The sequence below is a fragment of the Coenobita brevimanus genome, chromosome 64 (assembly GCF_032717465.1).
Source record: "Coenobita brevimanus isolate Jiangsu-jjx chromosome 64, ASM3271746v2, whole genome shotgun sequence".
Classification (NCBI taxonomy): domain Eukaryota; kingdom Metazoa; phylum Arthropoda; class Malacostraca; order Decapoda; family Coenobitidae; genus Coenobita; species Coenobita brevimanus.
Genome location: NC_137017.1, coordinates 19,757,473 through 19,774,265, shown reverse-complemented (window position 1 = coordinate 19,774,265; position 16,793 = coordinate 19,757,473). Strand labels below are relative to the sequence as shown.

At 43.2% G+C, this 16,793-nt stretch overlaps 1 protein-coding gene and 1 pseudogene across 1 annotated transcript; both read right to left on the bottom strand.

Moving 5' to 3' along the window:
* The window catches only part of LOC145404702 (T-complex protein 1 subunit theta-like), a 205,137-nt pseudogene extending 195,014 nt beyond the window's left edge, over positions 1–10,123 (bottom strand).
* A 191-nt stretch (positions 10,124–10,314) lies between these two features.
* Positions 10,315–12,090, bottom strand: LOC145404701 (protein FAM200C-like). The gene has a single exon (XM_080276252.1). It carries the CDS (start codon positions 12,088–12,090, stop codon positions 10,315–10,317), a length of 1,776 nt encoding a protein of 591 aa, XP_080132378.1.
* Positions 12,091–16,793: the final 4,703 nt, after the last annotated feature.

Genomic DNA, 16,793 nt, shown 5'->3' with positions numbered 1-16,793 from the left:
AGGGGGTTGGTGATAGCCAATACCCTCTCCAGGCATAAAATGATCCACAGGTATACATGGCGAGTGATGAGACGGGAGGGTGGTGAACAGAATGAAAGGAAGGCAATGATTGATTATGTGTGTGTGGATGAAAGGATGCAAAGATGTGTAATGGATGCAAGAGCTTATAGAGGTTGGGGGAGTGAACTTTCTGACCACTACTTGGTGGTGGCCATAATTAGGATTCAAGTAAGATGGAGGAACAGAAGAAGGGAAAGATGAGAGGAAGGAGTAGTTGCAAGGAGAGTGGAAAGGTTACAAGAGGATGAGAATAAGAGAGAAGTGGAGGAACGATTGGGCAAATATGAATTAGAGCAGATGGGAGACGTGGAAGGTGTGTGTAGGATATTTACAGAAGAAATATGTGCAGCATGTGATGTGGTGTGTGGAAGGAAGAGAAGACGGAGGGGGGTGCAAGGAACAGCGTGGTGGACTGAAGAGGTGAGACAGGCAGTGGCACAAAAGAAGAAAGCATACAATGAATGGATGAGAAATAGGGGTGTGGAAGAAGTTGAGAGGCGGAAGAGAGAGTTATATGTAGAAAGAAAGAGAGAGGTGAAAAGATTAGTAAGAGAGAGTAAGAAGAGAGTGGATGAGGAATTTGGAAGGAATATGAGTGTAAAGTGGAGGAACTGTAAGAAAATGTTCCGGAAAGAGGTGAAAAGAGTAAGACAGGGTGGAAGTGAAGTTAGCAGGGGAGTGAAAGATAAAAATGGTAAATTACTAGTGGAGAAGTTAGAAAAAGTAAGCAGATGGAGAGAACACTTTAAGGAATTGTTGAACATAGAGGATCAAAGTAATGAGAGTATAAGTGGCTGGGGAATGGCTGGGAGAAGGAGGGAGGTGAGAAGACAGGAAGAAATCAGTAGGATAGAAGTTGTGGAAGAAATGAAGAAAGTTAAATCGGGGAAAGCCCCAGGAATTGATAGTGTGTGTGGTGAAATGGTGAAGCATGGGGAAGAGATAGTAGTAGAATGGATGTGGAAGATGTGCAGATTGGCCTGGGAGGAAGGTAGAGTCCCGGAGGATTGGAAGTCAGGTATAATTATTCCCGTGTACAAAAGAAAAGGGGAAAAAGAAGTGTGTGGTAATCATAGGGGCATTTGTCTTCTTAGTATAATAGGAAAAGTGTATGGTAGGATACTTATTGACAGAGTTAGAGAAAGAACAGAGAAATTAGTTGGTGAAGAACAGGGAGGCTTTAGGAAGGGAAGAGGTTGTGTAGATCAGATATTCATTCTTAGATCTTTAGTGGAAAAGTTTCTAGAGAAGGGAAAGAAGTTGTATGCTGCTTTCATGGATTTGGAGAAAGCATATGACAGGGTGGATAGACAAGGATTGTGGACAGTGTTAAAAATATATGGAGTAGATGGGAAGTTGTTGAATGCTGTGAAGAGTATGTACGATGGTGCAAAGGCTGCAGTGCGTGTGGATGGTGAACTAAGTGAATTTTTCTCTTTGAAAGTTGGGTTGAAACAGGGATGTGTCATGTCTCCATGGTTGTTCAATCTGTACATGGATGGGGTAATAAAAGAGGTACAAGGTAGGGTAGTGGATGGTGGAGTGGCCCTGGTGAGAGAGAATAGTGTTTAGAAACTCCTTGTACTATTGTTTTCAGATGACACTGTGTTGTTGAGTGAAGACGAAGGGGAGCTGCAAGGTTTGGTGGATGAGTCTGGGAGAGTCTGTAAGAAACGGAATCTAAAGGTGAATGTAGGGAAGAGTAAAGTGATGGTCTTTGAGAGAGGTGAAGTCAGTGAATGTACAGCGAGGCTGGATGGTGAGGAATTGGAAAATGTGAGTACGTTTAAGTACTTGGGTAGTGTGATGAGTAAGGATGGAGGTTTGGAGGGTGAAGTCCCTGAAAGGGTACAGCAGGGAAGAAAGGTTCCTGGTTCTTTGAAAGCAGTGATAAGAAACAGGGAAGTGAGCATGGAAGTGAAAAAGTTACTACATGACAGTATTGTGATACCAACTCTAACGTACGGAAGTGAAGCTTGGACGTTGTTGGAAGGACACAAGTCAAGAGTGAGAGCAGTGGAAATGAGTTATTTAAGAGGAGCCTGTGGAGTCACATGGAGAGACTGGCTGACGAATGAGGATATAAAGGAGCGTTGTGATGTGGATGTGGATGTGATAGGAAACGTTATGAAGAACACACTGAGGTGGTTTGGCCATGTGGAGAGGATGGAGGGTGAAAGACTGACGACGAGAGTGTATGTGAGTGAGGTGGAGGGGGGAAGAGGGACGGGGAGGCCGAGGATGAGATGGAGGGATGGGATGGAGAGGTATATGAGAGAGGGGGGTGTGAGTTGGGAGCAGGGCAGTGAAATGGCGGGGGACAGGGCGACTTGGAGGTAATTTGTTTGTGGCCACCCCAAACGGGATTGAGGCGTCTGGCAATAGATAGACAGACATTCCTCATCTAACCCAACCTTGCTCTATGAGGAGTGCAGGAGCCCGGGGCTATGCAAGTTGGTCCTAACATTTAAGATGAGAATGACCAGCCTCACTCATCCCTGAGTAGCACTATGTGAGCAACAAACCCTAACTACCCCTTGGATATAAATCTGCACCTGCTCAATCCAACTGGAGCACCTTAATTAACCACTAAACCACCAGGTGCCATAATTTGGTTATGTGGTTATCACCCAGTGTAGTAAATAGTTTCCTGGTGTACAGAAAACCATTTGGGTTGTTCTCAAGTGTAGAGACACCTGTAGACAGAAGGAAGAGAAAATAATGAAGGAAAGAAAGACAGATGAGGAAGGAAGAGAGGAAGGGACAGGCACCTGAGAGCAGCACTACATCAAGTGAGTGGATGGTGATTACCCCCATCAAATATGCAAATTATTTCTTCAACAGACTGCTTTCACTTATTTCATTTCGTTTCTTTTTTTAAAGGTTCCTACATGCTTGCATGCGTCGGCCTTGGTCACCTAATGGCAGCTTTCCATGCTGCACGATCCATTGCAGCCTCCCTGTTCGGTCCCTTAACCCTGAGGTCACACTTAATGACCTCGTCCCATGTCTTTCTCGGTCTACCGCTCATAACCCCACCCCAAATATTAACACTTCTCTACTTCCTCACCCAAATATCATCCCCCATCCTCTCCACATGTCCAAACCATCCAAATCTACCTCTCCTCATCACAACAACAATACACTCCAGTCCCATCCTACCTCTCAACTCTTCCATTGCAAACCCAGCCCCCCAGGACCTTGCAGGGAGGGACGCACTACATATCCAACTAATCATTGTCATTTCTGTACGTCTGAGCCAGCGAATATCCTCCTCCTTTACTGCCCAGGTCTCACTACCATACAGCATTACACTCTTAACACATGCTGCATACAAAGACCCATTAGCACGTAGGAAGTGCCCTCTCAATGTCAGAAGAGGCAACAGCTCCCTGAACTTCTTCCAACCACTTCTCACCCTAGCCACAGAGCTAGCTCCAGCCCCACCTCCAGCACACAACATGTTTCCCAAGTAACAAAACTCTTCCACACACTCAAGAGATTCACCAGCAAGCTCAGTCCTTTCACGCCTGACAATCTCCAACTGCTCTCCCCGACACACCGTACACATAAAATCAGCATTATCTCGCAGTCTACCCCTGATACCACTACATCTCTTGTGCACCCATCTATCACAAACACCGCCAAGATAGAATTACTTCCCACGCCCTTGTGGGAAACTGCACATGGCCACTTTCCCTCGTCTTTGATAGTACCGTGATCAACCCTAGATATCATCACTTTTGTTTTATCTGCATTTACCCTTAAGCCCTTATGCCCCATACCATCTCTCCAGTTCCTAAACCTTTCCTCCACCCCCCTTTCGTTCTCTGCAATCAACACCAAATCATCAGCATACAGCATCTCCCATGGGAGTCTGTTTCTAAAGTCACGTGAGAGGGTTTCAAGTACCATGTTAAACAACATGGGACTCAAAACTGACCCCTGATGCACACCAACATTCACGGAAAACTCATCGCTCAAAACTCCATTCACTCTTACCTGGGTGCAAGCACCCACATATATAGCCATAACCACCCTAACCAGCCACTCCTCCAAGCCAAGCTTTCTCACTGCCCACTTCACCACCTCTCTAAGGACTCTGTCAAAGGCCTTTCCAAAATCAACAAAACCAAATACAGATCCCTTCTCCTACCAATATATTTTTCCTGAAGCTGTCAAACAATGAATGTGGCATCACTGGTTCCCCTACCTGGCATAAATCCAAACTGCATCTCATCAATATTCAATCTTTCTTTAATCATACCTTCTAAAACTCTCTCCATTACCTTCATTATCTGATCTAAAAGCTTTATACCTCTATAATTTCCTCTTTCCAGGGCATCACCCTTCCCTTTATACACATTTACAATTTCACTCTTCAGCCAATCATCTGGGACAACACATTCATAAACAATCACATTTATCAGGTCAGTGACTAACCTCACCCCTGTATCTCCTGAGGCCTTCAACATTTCGGCAGTCAACCCAGACACGCCTGCTGCCTTCCCCACCTTCATCCTGCCTATTGCCTCACTCACAGTAGCAGCATCAATCAAAGGCCAAGGGCCAAACACTGGATCTGCTGGCTCCAAACCTTCCCTGTCCCAGTCAAACTCCTCATTCAACAACCGGCTATAATGCTCTCTCCATGCATTTTTAATATCCTCACTGTTCACCACTACCCTTCCTTCATCATTCTTCACACACTGCTCACCTATAATATCTCGATTATCCCTCTTCATCTGATTTGCCACCTTAAATATCATATTATTCCTTTCCCCATGATTTAGGTTATCAAGTAAAAGTCTCTGTGACTCAGACTTCACCCTGTATACCTCTCTTCTAGCCCTACGCTTGGCAGCCAAGTATTTCTCCTTGCTACCACCCTTCTTCCATTCCTGGAAAGCCTTCTTTTCTCCTTAACTGCAGCTTTTACACCTTCATCCCACCACCAAGTTACTTTATGTCTTGGTGGTCCTCCTGTCCAACCGCATGTTACTTCAGTAGCTCTCAAGAGATTGTTCTCGAGGGCTCTGTACTGTTCATTAATGCCTCTGTCTACAGCTCCCTGTTCAGTCACCACTCTCCTCATCTCGCTATAGAAGGCATCCCTTACTGCTTGTTTTTTCAGCTTCCATATTTTCCTCCTAGGTACATAAGTCGTCTTTTTCATCACTCGTTATTTAAACACCATATCACAAATCAATAGTTTGTGCTGCTGCACACACTCCTCACTTCCTATAACTTTAACATCCCTCACTAACCTCCTATCAGCCCTCCTAACCAGAAAATAATCTATCTGACTGCTATTTCCCCAAGACTCATACATAATTAACCTACTCTCTCTTTTCCTAAAATATGTGTTGCACACAATCATGTCCGTTGCCTCCCCAAACTCGAGTATCCTTTTCCCTTCCGCATTCTTTATACCATACGCACATCCCCCATGTACTCCTTCATAACCTTGTGCTGTTTCACCTACATGACCATTTAAGTCCCCTCCCAAAACCACTATCTCATCATCCCACATACCACCTACTACACATATTAAATCATCCCAAAATCCATCTTTCTCTGCTTCATCCAATCCTGCCTGTGGAGCATATGCCGATATAAATGCAGCTATCTTTCTACCGAATAGAATTTTCACTACCAATATCCTATCGCTTACTCTTAGAACATTCACAACATATTCCACCCATTTCTCCATAACCATCACACCAATACCCCCATATCCGTCTGTCCCCCCCTGCCAAAACAACTTATAGTAACAGTCCTTCCCAACAATCTTTCTGGCTGATCCACCCCTGTACCGGACTTCCTGCAAACATGCCACATCTACCCACCTCCTACTGAATGCCTCAACAACTTCCCCAGCTCTTCCCCTCAAACTTCCCACATTCCATGAACCCACCCTCATCCCCCTGGGTGATTTACTGTCCTCAGGCTTGCTTTGAAACTTATTCTTGTATTCTGTCATAGTCAGGATTAAACAAGGGGGATAGACATACCACAGGCCCCACTCACTGCACAGTCCCAGGTCCAGGCAATGGATCTGGAACACCTAGCCCACCACCTTACCAGTGGCTGTGGTAGTGGCCTCGAGGCACCCTCCAAGCACGCCTTGGCATTGCAACTATCCCACCATTATACACCCACTGATAGGGGAGCTTCCTGGGGTGCTACTCCCAGGTTCGGGCCCCTCTCTATTGGGCGGAGGCGGCAGCCTGGGAACCGCAATGCCCTGTACCCTCTAGCACAGGCCCGAGCACCATCTCGCCCTGGACCCATGATCTATGCCAGTGGAACCCCCATCACACCTTCCCCTAGAAGTCCGCCACTAGGTAACAGGAGCAAAGTTTTCTGGCCGCATGCCCTTCCTGGTGCCAACCACTGTAACGTAGTGGGATACGTTGTGTGAAATGTAAAGTGCATGTGATGTAGTGCATAAGATAGTTAGAGGAAATATTTGGGAGAGTATGCTGGTCTACTCTCCATGTTACTGTCACACTGAGAAGGTCAGCAAAGGGGGATGGTTAGATAGCTAGTGAAACAGGAGCTCCAGCTCTCCCTATCACCACCATTCCCATTCCCCTGGGGAGTACCACCCTGTTCGGTCTGTGCTACAGCCTCCTCCTCAAAGTTCTAATCACATTTCAGAAGTTAGATTTAACACTACTGAGGATTTACCTATCCTTGCCTTTTTCTACCTGTGTTAACACAAGACCTGACTCCATTATAAGATAAACTGAAGATAGATATAAATTCAGACTCTGTACCTGATCTAAGTTCTTTGGATCTGTAACTTCCCAACACTGTAAGGCAGGTAGTACTTCAAGTGCCTTATTCAGAGCCAGCTGGTAACCATCAGCAACATCAGTAGGTGTGAGGCCCATCTTGATGAGATCCTCAGCAGCCTCTAACAATGCACCCGCAAACATGATGACCCAGTTGGTGCCATCACCCATCTCTTGCCCTTGCATCTGTGATGCCAACACCATCAACTTAGCTGCAGGGTGCTCAATCTGAAAACAAACAACAATGAAAATAATTTAAAACTATTAACTCACTGTAGGGCATGTGATCACAATTTATTCAGGCTGCCTTTTTTAACTCAAGAAAAAAACAAATCCACAGCAAACACCCTGCAAAAACTGTCCTATTCATAAAAAAATAAACAAAGAGAAAGATAAATACATGAGTCGTTGATTTTGAGATGCCCAGACAGTAATATTGAACTTCAATTATCCGACGTAATAGAGCTACTGGACGTTCAGATGTGGATAATATTCGGATACAGAACAATACCAATCAGACCCTATCTATATGTGCAGTATCCCTCCTAATTTTGGCAGTGTTCTTTGGTCTTTCAGGTATTTCAACATCAAACCACATATGCGAATATCTGATATATTGTTAGGCACTAAAAAAAAAAAAAAAAAAAAAAAAAAAAAAAAGATGAATGTTGTAAAAAGAATGTTAACACTTTGGCCTGCCCGGTGCACTCGGCCTGAGCTAAGCCTGATTTAGCCGGGCATTGCCAGGCCAAGCGTAGTTATTCACACATGTTTATGCTCTTTTCTTGTTGCTGGTGGATGGGGGGGCCCCCATCATTATGGTGGATGAGGGTTCCCATCATCCACTCAATGTGGGGATGCCTTATGGTTTCTACACTAAATGACAAGTCAAATGGTTTTCTATACCCAGGAAACCATTTACTACGCTCGGTGATAACCACATAACCGGGTTTCTCTGCTTTGCGCAGTGGCAGTATTGTAACCAATGAGGTCTTGCCTAAGTGACATATTTGCTGTTGCTATAAAGCTCGAATTGGGAAAAATTGTCAATACCATCTCAGCACTTTTGCAGCACCTCGGTCTGGGTTACCTTTACTAGAAGGGTAGTCAAGTCGTACCCCACCTGCTTGTGGTGACCTCGCAGACACCTTGTTTTACTCTATTTCTGTTCTTGGTGTTTTTTCAGTTTTCTTTTTTTCTCCTAAATCAGGGTGACACAAACGGGGGCGGCACTACCCGGGTTTATCCTAGGTTGTACAGTAATCCCTTAACATTCGCAGTTTTAACATTCACAGTTTTCAATATCCACAGATGGCTTCAGAAAAAAAAAAAACTCTCACTGAATTCTGCTGACACTGTAACATTATCCCAGGCACAGTTCGTGGCTGTTTTAGTAGAGTAATGGCATTATCCTGTGAATGAAATATACTGTAACATTCTTCCTTTTGGAGGGAGCTGGGATGAGCATAGTTGTCAGAAGAGGCCATGCAGTACACTATTCATTATTTTCGACTTTTAGTGTTCATGTATTAAATAAAGTTAGTGGTAGGTGGTGGCGACCATCATCCACTCACTTGATGTAATGCTGCCTACTTCTTCCTTAGCCTTTATCATTCTTTTTCTGTGCCTGCCCTACTCTCCTCCTATTTCTCCCATCTTTCCTGTCACTACTTAATGCTTTTCTTTCCGTTACAGGTGGCTTTACATTGAGTGACAAGCCAAATGGTTTCCTGTAAGCCAAGAAACCATTTACAACGCTGGGTGGTAACCATACAACCAAACCATACGTGCTCCCTACGTGTCAAGTAGGTTGGTGGAGGGTTAGTGTTCCTCCCTGTAAAACAAATAACTCAGAGTCAAATGGCCACTCCATACGGGATTATGGCGTCTGGCGATAGATAGATAGTTCTTCAGTGTTCTTGCATTAACCCGCCCCGTCCCGGCCACTTTTCGACCACTGGTACCCCCCAATCCCGGGCAATTTTCGACCTTTTTTTTTTTTTGCTAAAACTTTCGCTTTTGGTGAGAAACATCGAAAATTCATGGAGAAATCGCTCACCTGAGGTTTAAAATACTCATTACAGGTAGGAGAGCCTCCTTACTTTACTGGGTTTTCTATCAGGCTGGCACCAAAGAAAACGAGTTCTATGGGAGGATAACTATTTCACACCACTCATAAACGGTATTTATTTATTTACTGTTACGAATTTATATGTAGTACAAAAGTATATTGGTTTTCAAGCAGTAATATAGGCATTATAAGCATTGTTTCACTCACTAATACCTGACCTTTTTTTGCCACATTACCTGATCCTCATTTCTAACTGTTTCTTCCTCTAATGCTATGTAAAGTTTGTCCTCCACATTGTCATTGATTGGGGAATCACTCTGGCCCTGAATTTCGTAACGTGGCATGACATGGCTATACTGGCCAGGTCACTGATAACAGGTGAATTGCTGAGAAAAGGGCATGCAGAGGGGGGGAGGAGGTCATGCTGGGTAAGGCACTGTCTCTGCCTGGCATCTTGTTGAGGCAGGTGTCCCGTGTATACGTACCAAAAATGACTCGCGAAAATTGAAAATTGTGGAAATTATGAACCTTGCAATTGCAGGACGTTGAAGTACGTCCTCGGGATTAGCTGTGACAAAACGTGAGGACGTGGAAGTACGTCCTCGGGATGGCGCGGGTTAAATAAAGTAGTTGTAAACATGCACATAGGGTTTTTCTTAAGTTATATAAGGAAATGGGGGGGTCCAGAGGTGTTTTTAACCCACCCCATCCCGACGTTTTCTGGGCAGTGGTACGCCCCAGTCCCGACATTTTTGGACCTTTTTTTTTTTTTTTGGCTCAAACATCCGCTTTTGGTGAGAAACATCGAAAATTCATAGAGAAATCGCTCACCTGAGGTTTAAAATACTCGATCTAGGTACGAGGACCTCCTAACCTGACTGGGTTTTCTAACAGGCTGGCACCAAAGAAAACGAGTTCTATGGGAGGGTAACTATTTTATCCACTCATAAACAGTATTTATTTATTTACTTGGTACGAATTTATATGTAGTACAAGAGTATATTGGTTTTCAAACAGTAATATAGGCATTATAAGCATTGTTTCACTCACTAACTCATCACCATTCATGACCTTTTTTTCCCACATTACCTGATCATCATTTCTGACTGTTTCTTCCTCTAATGCAGTGGTTCTTAACCTTTTTCAGTGCCCATACCCCTTGATATCTCAGAAAATTTTCTCGTACCCCCATCCAATATAAATACAATACAAACATATGAAAAGGATTAGTGATACAAACCTTGCTGAGAAATTATTAGATTTTTCAATTACTGAACAAAGGTACTTTTTTATTTCATATGAAGTGTTAATTAGTAGGATGCAATGAATGCACATTATAACAGTAATTATGAGTTATACTACATAGTGCACAACAACACATTTTCAGTGGTTCTTTTGTTGTTGTTTCTCATTAATGATGATGTTCAAACGAGGTTCTTTCTTTGAAAGTGCCAGACGCATATCATCACTTGCATCCATTCGGTTTCTGGCTTTTGTCTTGATGTGTAGGAGCGTTGAAAAACCTACCTCGCATAAGTATGTAGTTGCAAATGGCACGAGGACCTCCAGAGCTCTCCCTGCTAACTGTGGGAATGTTTGGAGTTGTGCACACCAAAACATATCCAGTTGCATTTTTTCAAACTCCATTCGGATTCTGTCATTGGTCTGCAACTCCACAAGATCATCTTTCATCATATCATTATCATCCATGGAATCAAGGTTGAAAAGAAATGGATCCTGTATCCATCTTTGTGCCACAGAACCTTCTTCAATGTGAAAATACCCTTGGAAGGACTGAATCAGTTCTTGCAAATGTTCTTTTACCTCATTCACGATGGGCAGCTCTTCAGCAATAGCAGCCTCATCAAGAGAAGGGAAGTTTGCAAAGTTTCCACTTTCAATGCGCTTTATCCACAGTGGAAGCTTCTTGGTGAGGGCAGATAACTTTTCTCTGGGAGTTATCATATTCATCGCTGTTCCTTGCATAGAGACATTCAGTTCATTGAGGTGCGTGAATATATCTGACAAATATGCCAGAGACAAAATGAACTCCCTCTTTTCAAAATGGTCAGCAATTTCACTGCCTTGATTTCTAAGAAACTGCATAATTTCTTCATGAAGTTCAAAGACATGTGTAAGTACCCTGCCACGGGAAAGCCATCTCACTTCTGTGTGGTAAAGAAGAACACTGTGCTCAGCTCCAATTTCTTCACAAAAAGATGCAAAAAGACGGTGATTCACTGCCCGTCCTCTGATGAAATTTACAGCACGCACAACAACTGATAAAACAGTCTTCAATTTTTCTGGCAGTGTCTTTGTAGCAAGTGCATGACGATGCAACACACAGTGAGTGACAGTTACGTGGGGAACCTCTTTTTTCACCAGGGTAGCAAAGCCTGATTTATTTCCAAGCATGACAGGGGCTCCATCAGTGCAAATTGAACCACACATGTTGAGAGTCATTCCATGTTCCAAGAAGAACTCTTTCACAAGACTGAACACATCAATTGCTTTTGCAGTAGTTTTCAGAGGTTTGCAAAATAAGAATTCTTCTACCACTTCTTTCTCCTTCACATACCGAACAAATGCCATCAACTGACTGCAAAAACTAACGTCAGTCGACTCATCCAGCTGAATACTCACTTTGACAGGACTAGCTTTCAGGTCTGTTATCACCTGCTGCAAGATATCTCGACTCATATCATTAATCCTTGAATGGATAATGTCATTTGACAGAGGTATCTGTTTAAGCTTCTTTTCAGCTTCTGTCCCTATCACTATTTTTGCCATTACTAATGCACAAGGTTTGACAAGCTCCTCTGCAATAGTGTGAGCTTTTTTCTTCTTTGCACACAAAAGGGCAACTTCATAAGATGCTTGCAACAAAGGTTTCTCAACTGGCACAAAACCTAGCTTTGATAGGGTACCACTTCGATCAAATCGTTCCCGCTTGATCTTCAAGCTGTTTAAGTCATGTCCAGCATCTGTGCCTCCATGCCGATTGTTGAAGTGCTCATTGAGTCTTGATGGTTTGAGATTTGCATTTGCAAATACTGTGCTGCAGAGTATGCACTGTGGTCGTTGAGTTCCATCTGCCTCAGTCGTACAGGTAAAACCATAACGAATGTAGTCGTCTTTCCACTTACGTTTCTTAGACATGGTTACTAGATCTTCATCACACCGATACCTGGAAAGATGCAGGCCTGGATGTAATAACCGTTATAACATATAACATATAATGTTTTTTAGTGTGGTATAACTGTAATATTGTCAAGAATAGATGTACTGATAAAAGATATATAATATTGAAGGTACTGTTATGTGCATGAGGAGGAGTATTCACCACCACCACAATACACAGCCCACCATATTCCTCCTCATGCACATAACAGTACCTTCAATAATATATATTTTTTATCAATACATCTATTTTTGACAATATTAAAGTTATACCACACTAAAAAACATTATATTGTGACAAATAAAATGAACACAAAAAAATAACATTTCACAAATCACAAATGCCACACGCACCAGTAATTCACCTCAATCCTATCAACCACTCGAGCACAAACAAAATGCAGACCCAATTCACACTGTTCACATCGACTCAACTACACACAGCATAGTGCACGTGCAACACGTTTCAAACTTACGTGACCTATGCTCGTTGGCTCCTCTCACTCTCAGTGAGAACCCAGAACACAAGTGACTGAACTGAAGCCAAGGATCAGAGCCAGGACCAACGCTAACACGAACCGTACGAGATATCAAGAAAACGTATATGAAACCATAGAAAACGTAAGAAAATTGTTTCCAGCACCAACTTTAAAAAAGTAACTGAGACAAATATAGTAACAGGAAAATTAGGAAAACATATGTTTTGCTTTCTCATGGTACAGCACCATTGCACTGGCTATCATGTCTCGTACCCCCAGGTTTAAGGTTTCGTACCCCTTGGGGGTACAGGTACCCCAGGTTAAGAACCACTGCTCTAATGCTATGTAAACTTTGTCCTCCACATTGCCATCAATTGGGAAATCACTCTGGCCCTGAATGTCTTTATTGGCCAGGTCACTGGTAACAGGTGAATTGCCGAGACAATGGCGTGCAGGGGGGGGGGGGAGAGGTTATGCGGTGTAAGGCATTGTCCCTGCTTGGCATCTTGTAGAGGAATAGAGGAAGGTGTCCCATGTATACGTGCCAAAAATCACTTGGGAAATCACTCACGAAAATTGAAAATTGTGCAAATTAAGGACCTTGCAATGTTGCCGCGTTAATTCATGTTTCCGGGATGTGAGTGCACATCATATGAGGACGTGAATTCATGTCTCCGGGACGCGGCGGGTTAATACCCTACGCCATTCTTCCACCCCATCAACCTAATAACTATCAAACTATATCCAACTAAGAAGAAATGTTATGAGGTACAAAGTGTAAATTGTAGACCTAGTTAACAATAGCTAACAAAATCATCCATAACCTTAATGGGTGCAAAAATCATCACGACTCACACTAATAGAAACTAATAATATGAGGGTATTTTTTGTCCCAACACAAACACATATGAAATATTGAAGGATTCCATCTAAAAATTATAATCCAGCACACAAGAGAAAATCACACATACCGGTACAAGTTCATATGCCCCTACAGTCCACTGATTTTAACTAGGCCATGATTTTCATCATTTTGCGTCTTATTTTTTGTAGCTCAACGTTAGCCTAAGGCAATACTACAACTCAGACATCAAGACTGTGATTTGGACCCTGGTTAAAGTGAACAGAGTATAGACCTATAAAAATTATAAAAATTACTTTCTACACCTTAAAAGCTACCCATCACCTACACAACTCGCTGCACTTACTGAACTATTCGCACTCCTATTTTTCCATGTCACAAGAAGACTAGAAATGCACTCCGTCCTAAAAAACTATACCCCCTCGAAATATGTTAGACACAATTCAGTGCATGCTTTGAGAATTCTCAAACATTTTGGGATCAAATTTCCACAGCAGATTTTGGGTTGCATTTTGGGAACCCTCCATCAGGCTGTCCACATTGCTGTCCCATGTCTCCACAAACTGAGCCATTGCATCCGTTTCACTGAGATAGTCATCTGAACGTTGGGGATAACCCGAAGTTGAGCTTTGAGTCTGTGTGAGGTTCGGTACTCCTTTATGTTTTAGGTGAAGGCTTAAGGTGTGTGTGTGTTGTTTTTATGTGAAGTTGAGTCGTCGCTGAAGGTTGGGACCTGGGGTCGAACCAGCTGGGGTAATGTGATCCCAAACTGACCTGATCTTCCATATGCCCTTACCATGCCCCCCACGCCCAGTTAGAGCATTCGTCGCTGCCCCCAGGGGGTTGGGAGGAGTCTTGAAGTCAGAGCTGGGTGTCCCCGTCATATTTTCAGCTGCTGCTGCTGCTGCTCTGCCTTGTACTCGTATTTTCCTAATCCGTCCCCTCAGTACCCCCCCGTGGGGAGTGGCCCCATTCCTTGTCACACCTTGTTCCGCTGAAGCGGGTGTTGTTGTTGTTGTTGTCTGAGGATGGGTGCTTGGGTTATCAGGAGCAAGTGGAGATGTCTGCATCACGGTGCATGTGTGTGTGGGTGTGGCCTGAGTTCCCTTGTCCATAGTCTGGGTGGCCAGTGAGCACCCACTGCCCGCTGTCTTATGCGTGAGGTCCATCAAACTCGCCAGTACATTCTTGATGGTCGAGTGCATATTGGACTTCGCACACAAGCACCTTCTGCCAGGACCTCCATCCCCACGTGTGCATGTTGGACATTTTCGGGGGATAGGATGACGGTCTCCACATATGAGGTGGGGGGACATGTGTGGGAGAAAAGAAAAAACCTACATGTAATTAAATTAAAAAATCAAAATGAGATTTTTTTTTTTTTTTTTTTTTTTTAAATAGAAAACCAGGATTCTGAGGGCTTGTGGTCTATTGAACTGGGTGTTGCTACTCCTCACCCTGCCCTACCCCGACCTAGTGTGGGAAAGGAGGTTCGGGTGATGAAAACTCACTGCAATAGTCACCCATGTTTTTAAGTAGAAATCATAGACATGAAGTAAACTCACCTGATTGGAAAACGAGCTGATGATAATGTCCCTGTCTGTCGGGATGTGCTGGCAGCGAGTGTTCTGGAAATATAATAGGCGGGAATATAGCTGTTTTCCCTCAAGCAGGCAGTTAGATAACTATTGCATTTTATTCCCTCACTAACTTATAAGAATATCTCACAGGACATATTATTTTTAGGGGCTAACCCTTTTTTATGTGTAGATGATAACACATACCTACACACATGTTCGTACTAGTACCGGTGGCCATGGGCTCCCCCCCCCCTCCACACACAGGAGAATCGGTACTGATGCTAGTTTAGTACTGATGCTAGTGGTGGAGGTGGTGGAGTGGGGTAGGAAGTGGGAATACTAATGAACATTAGGGGTAGAGGGCGAAGCTTGGGATCACACGGGGCAGGGTGATGGCGTGTGTGTGTGTGTGTGTACCTTTCCATTAGTAATATAGTTTTTTTACACTGACGGAATGTAATGTGCAGACAGAATGTTCGATGACAGTAACTAGGTATCGTGTGGATATTAGACAATCTGACTGTTTTTCTGTCACTGAAGCATTGAATTTTAGATGACCAGTTACGAATGATGTCGTTGATAAAATAGTGGAGGCCTTTATTCGTGATCAGTGTTGATGTATGTACTGCGTACAATCCGCACACGTACGAATCCTCGTGTTGTAATCTTTTCATGTTATAGTGCAGTGTACACCCAGGATGTTTATTAATAAATTCATTAAAATACTGTGCATACACTCGAAGGTTCAAACCATATGAATCGAACACATGGAATTGCTTGATTTTTGTATGTAAATGAAACACAAACTACTGTATAGGTGTTACTGGGTAAAGCATTCCTAGACATAAATATGGCCTGTCGCTGGTGTAGTTACGAAAGTCCATTTTACCCACCTCATCAGCACAAAATGCACCCAAAAACTTAACCTCGCGCCCAGATTATCTTTCAAAACCAGCATAATATCGTGTGAATTCATACTTTTGGGTGAATTAGGCTCTCACATCCACCTGTACTGACCTATCGTAACTAACTAATAGTTCTGTGAATTTCACAAAAAGTAAAATCACATTATTGCTCAAATCCGATTCTCCCAAACTCACTTTGATTCTTAAGACTGCATCTCTCTGCACGGGGTCAGTGTCTTGTAATTGTTCGGATACGAAGGAAAACACACTCACCGTCCTCCCCTCTGTAAAATTCTCTTAGTTTATTAAGCCCTCATTTTCGAGCCCCAAACTGGCCAGTGTGGTGTAGTATAACCGCATATTTATGGGGGAATTCACTCTTGATAGTATAAGCCACTGTTCCATTGACGTGAATACTGATGTCGGAGACATCAAGGTGCTGGAAATTTAGAGGGTTTTTCTTCCATTCCCCCTGAAATGACTGAAAGTCTATCATCACCATATATATCTTTTCTGGTAATACTCCCCCCCATACATTTTCCATCACAATGTGCATTTGATTTCTACCTAAGATGTACAAATTATACAGAGTTTTAGGGAAAAGGATGTCCAAAAAACCCTCTAGGGCAAGGAGCACCGTGCTGTGAGATATAACCCACATGACCCATAATTTGGTAGAGTTTATTCGATACTGAATTTTAGCGTCTGTCTTGGGTGGCTACAACACAAATTTCCTGTCGGCTAGTTCTAATCTGAGCGTCATGTCCAGTTTTTTTTTTTTTTTTTTTTTTTTTTTTTTTATGTGTCCGACTTTGGGCATAGGCTTCACAGCCTGCTCTCAAGGCCCAGTAGTCCT

What these genes read in the sequence shown, in the direction of transcription:
- LOC145404701 (XM_080276252.1), bottom strand. Translation starts at nt 12,090, where the DNA reads ATGTCTAAGAAACGTAAGTGGAAAGACGACTACATTCGTTATGGTTTT.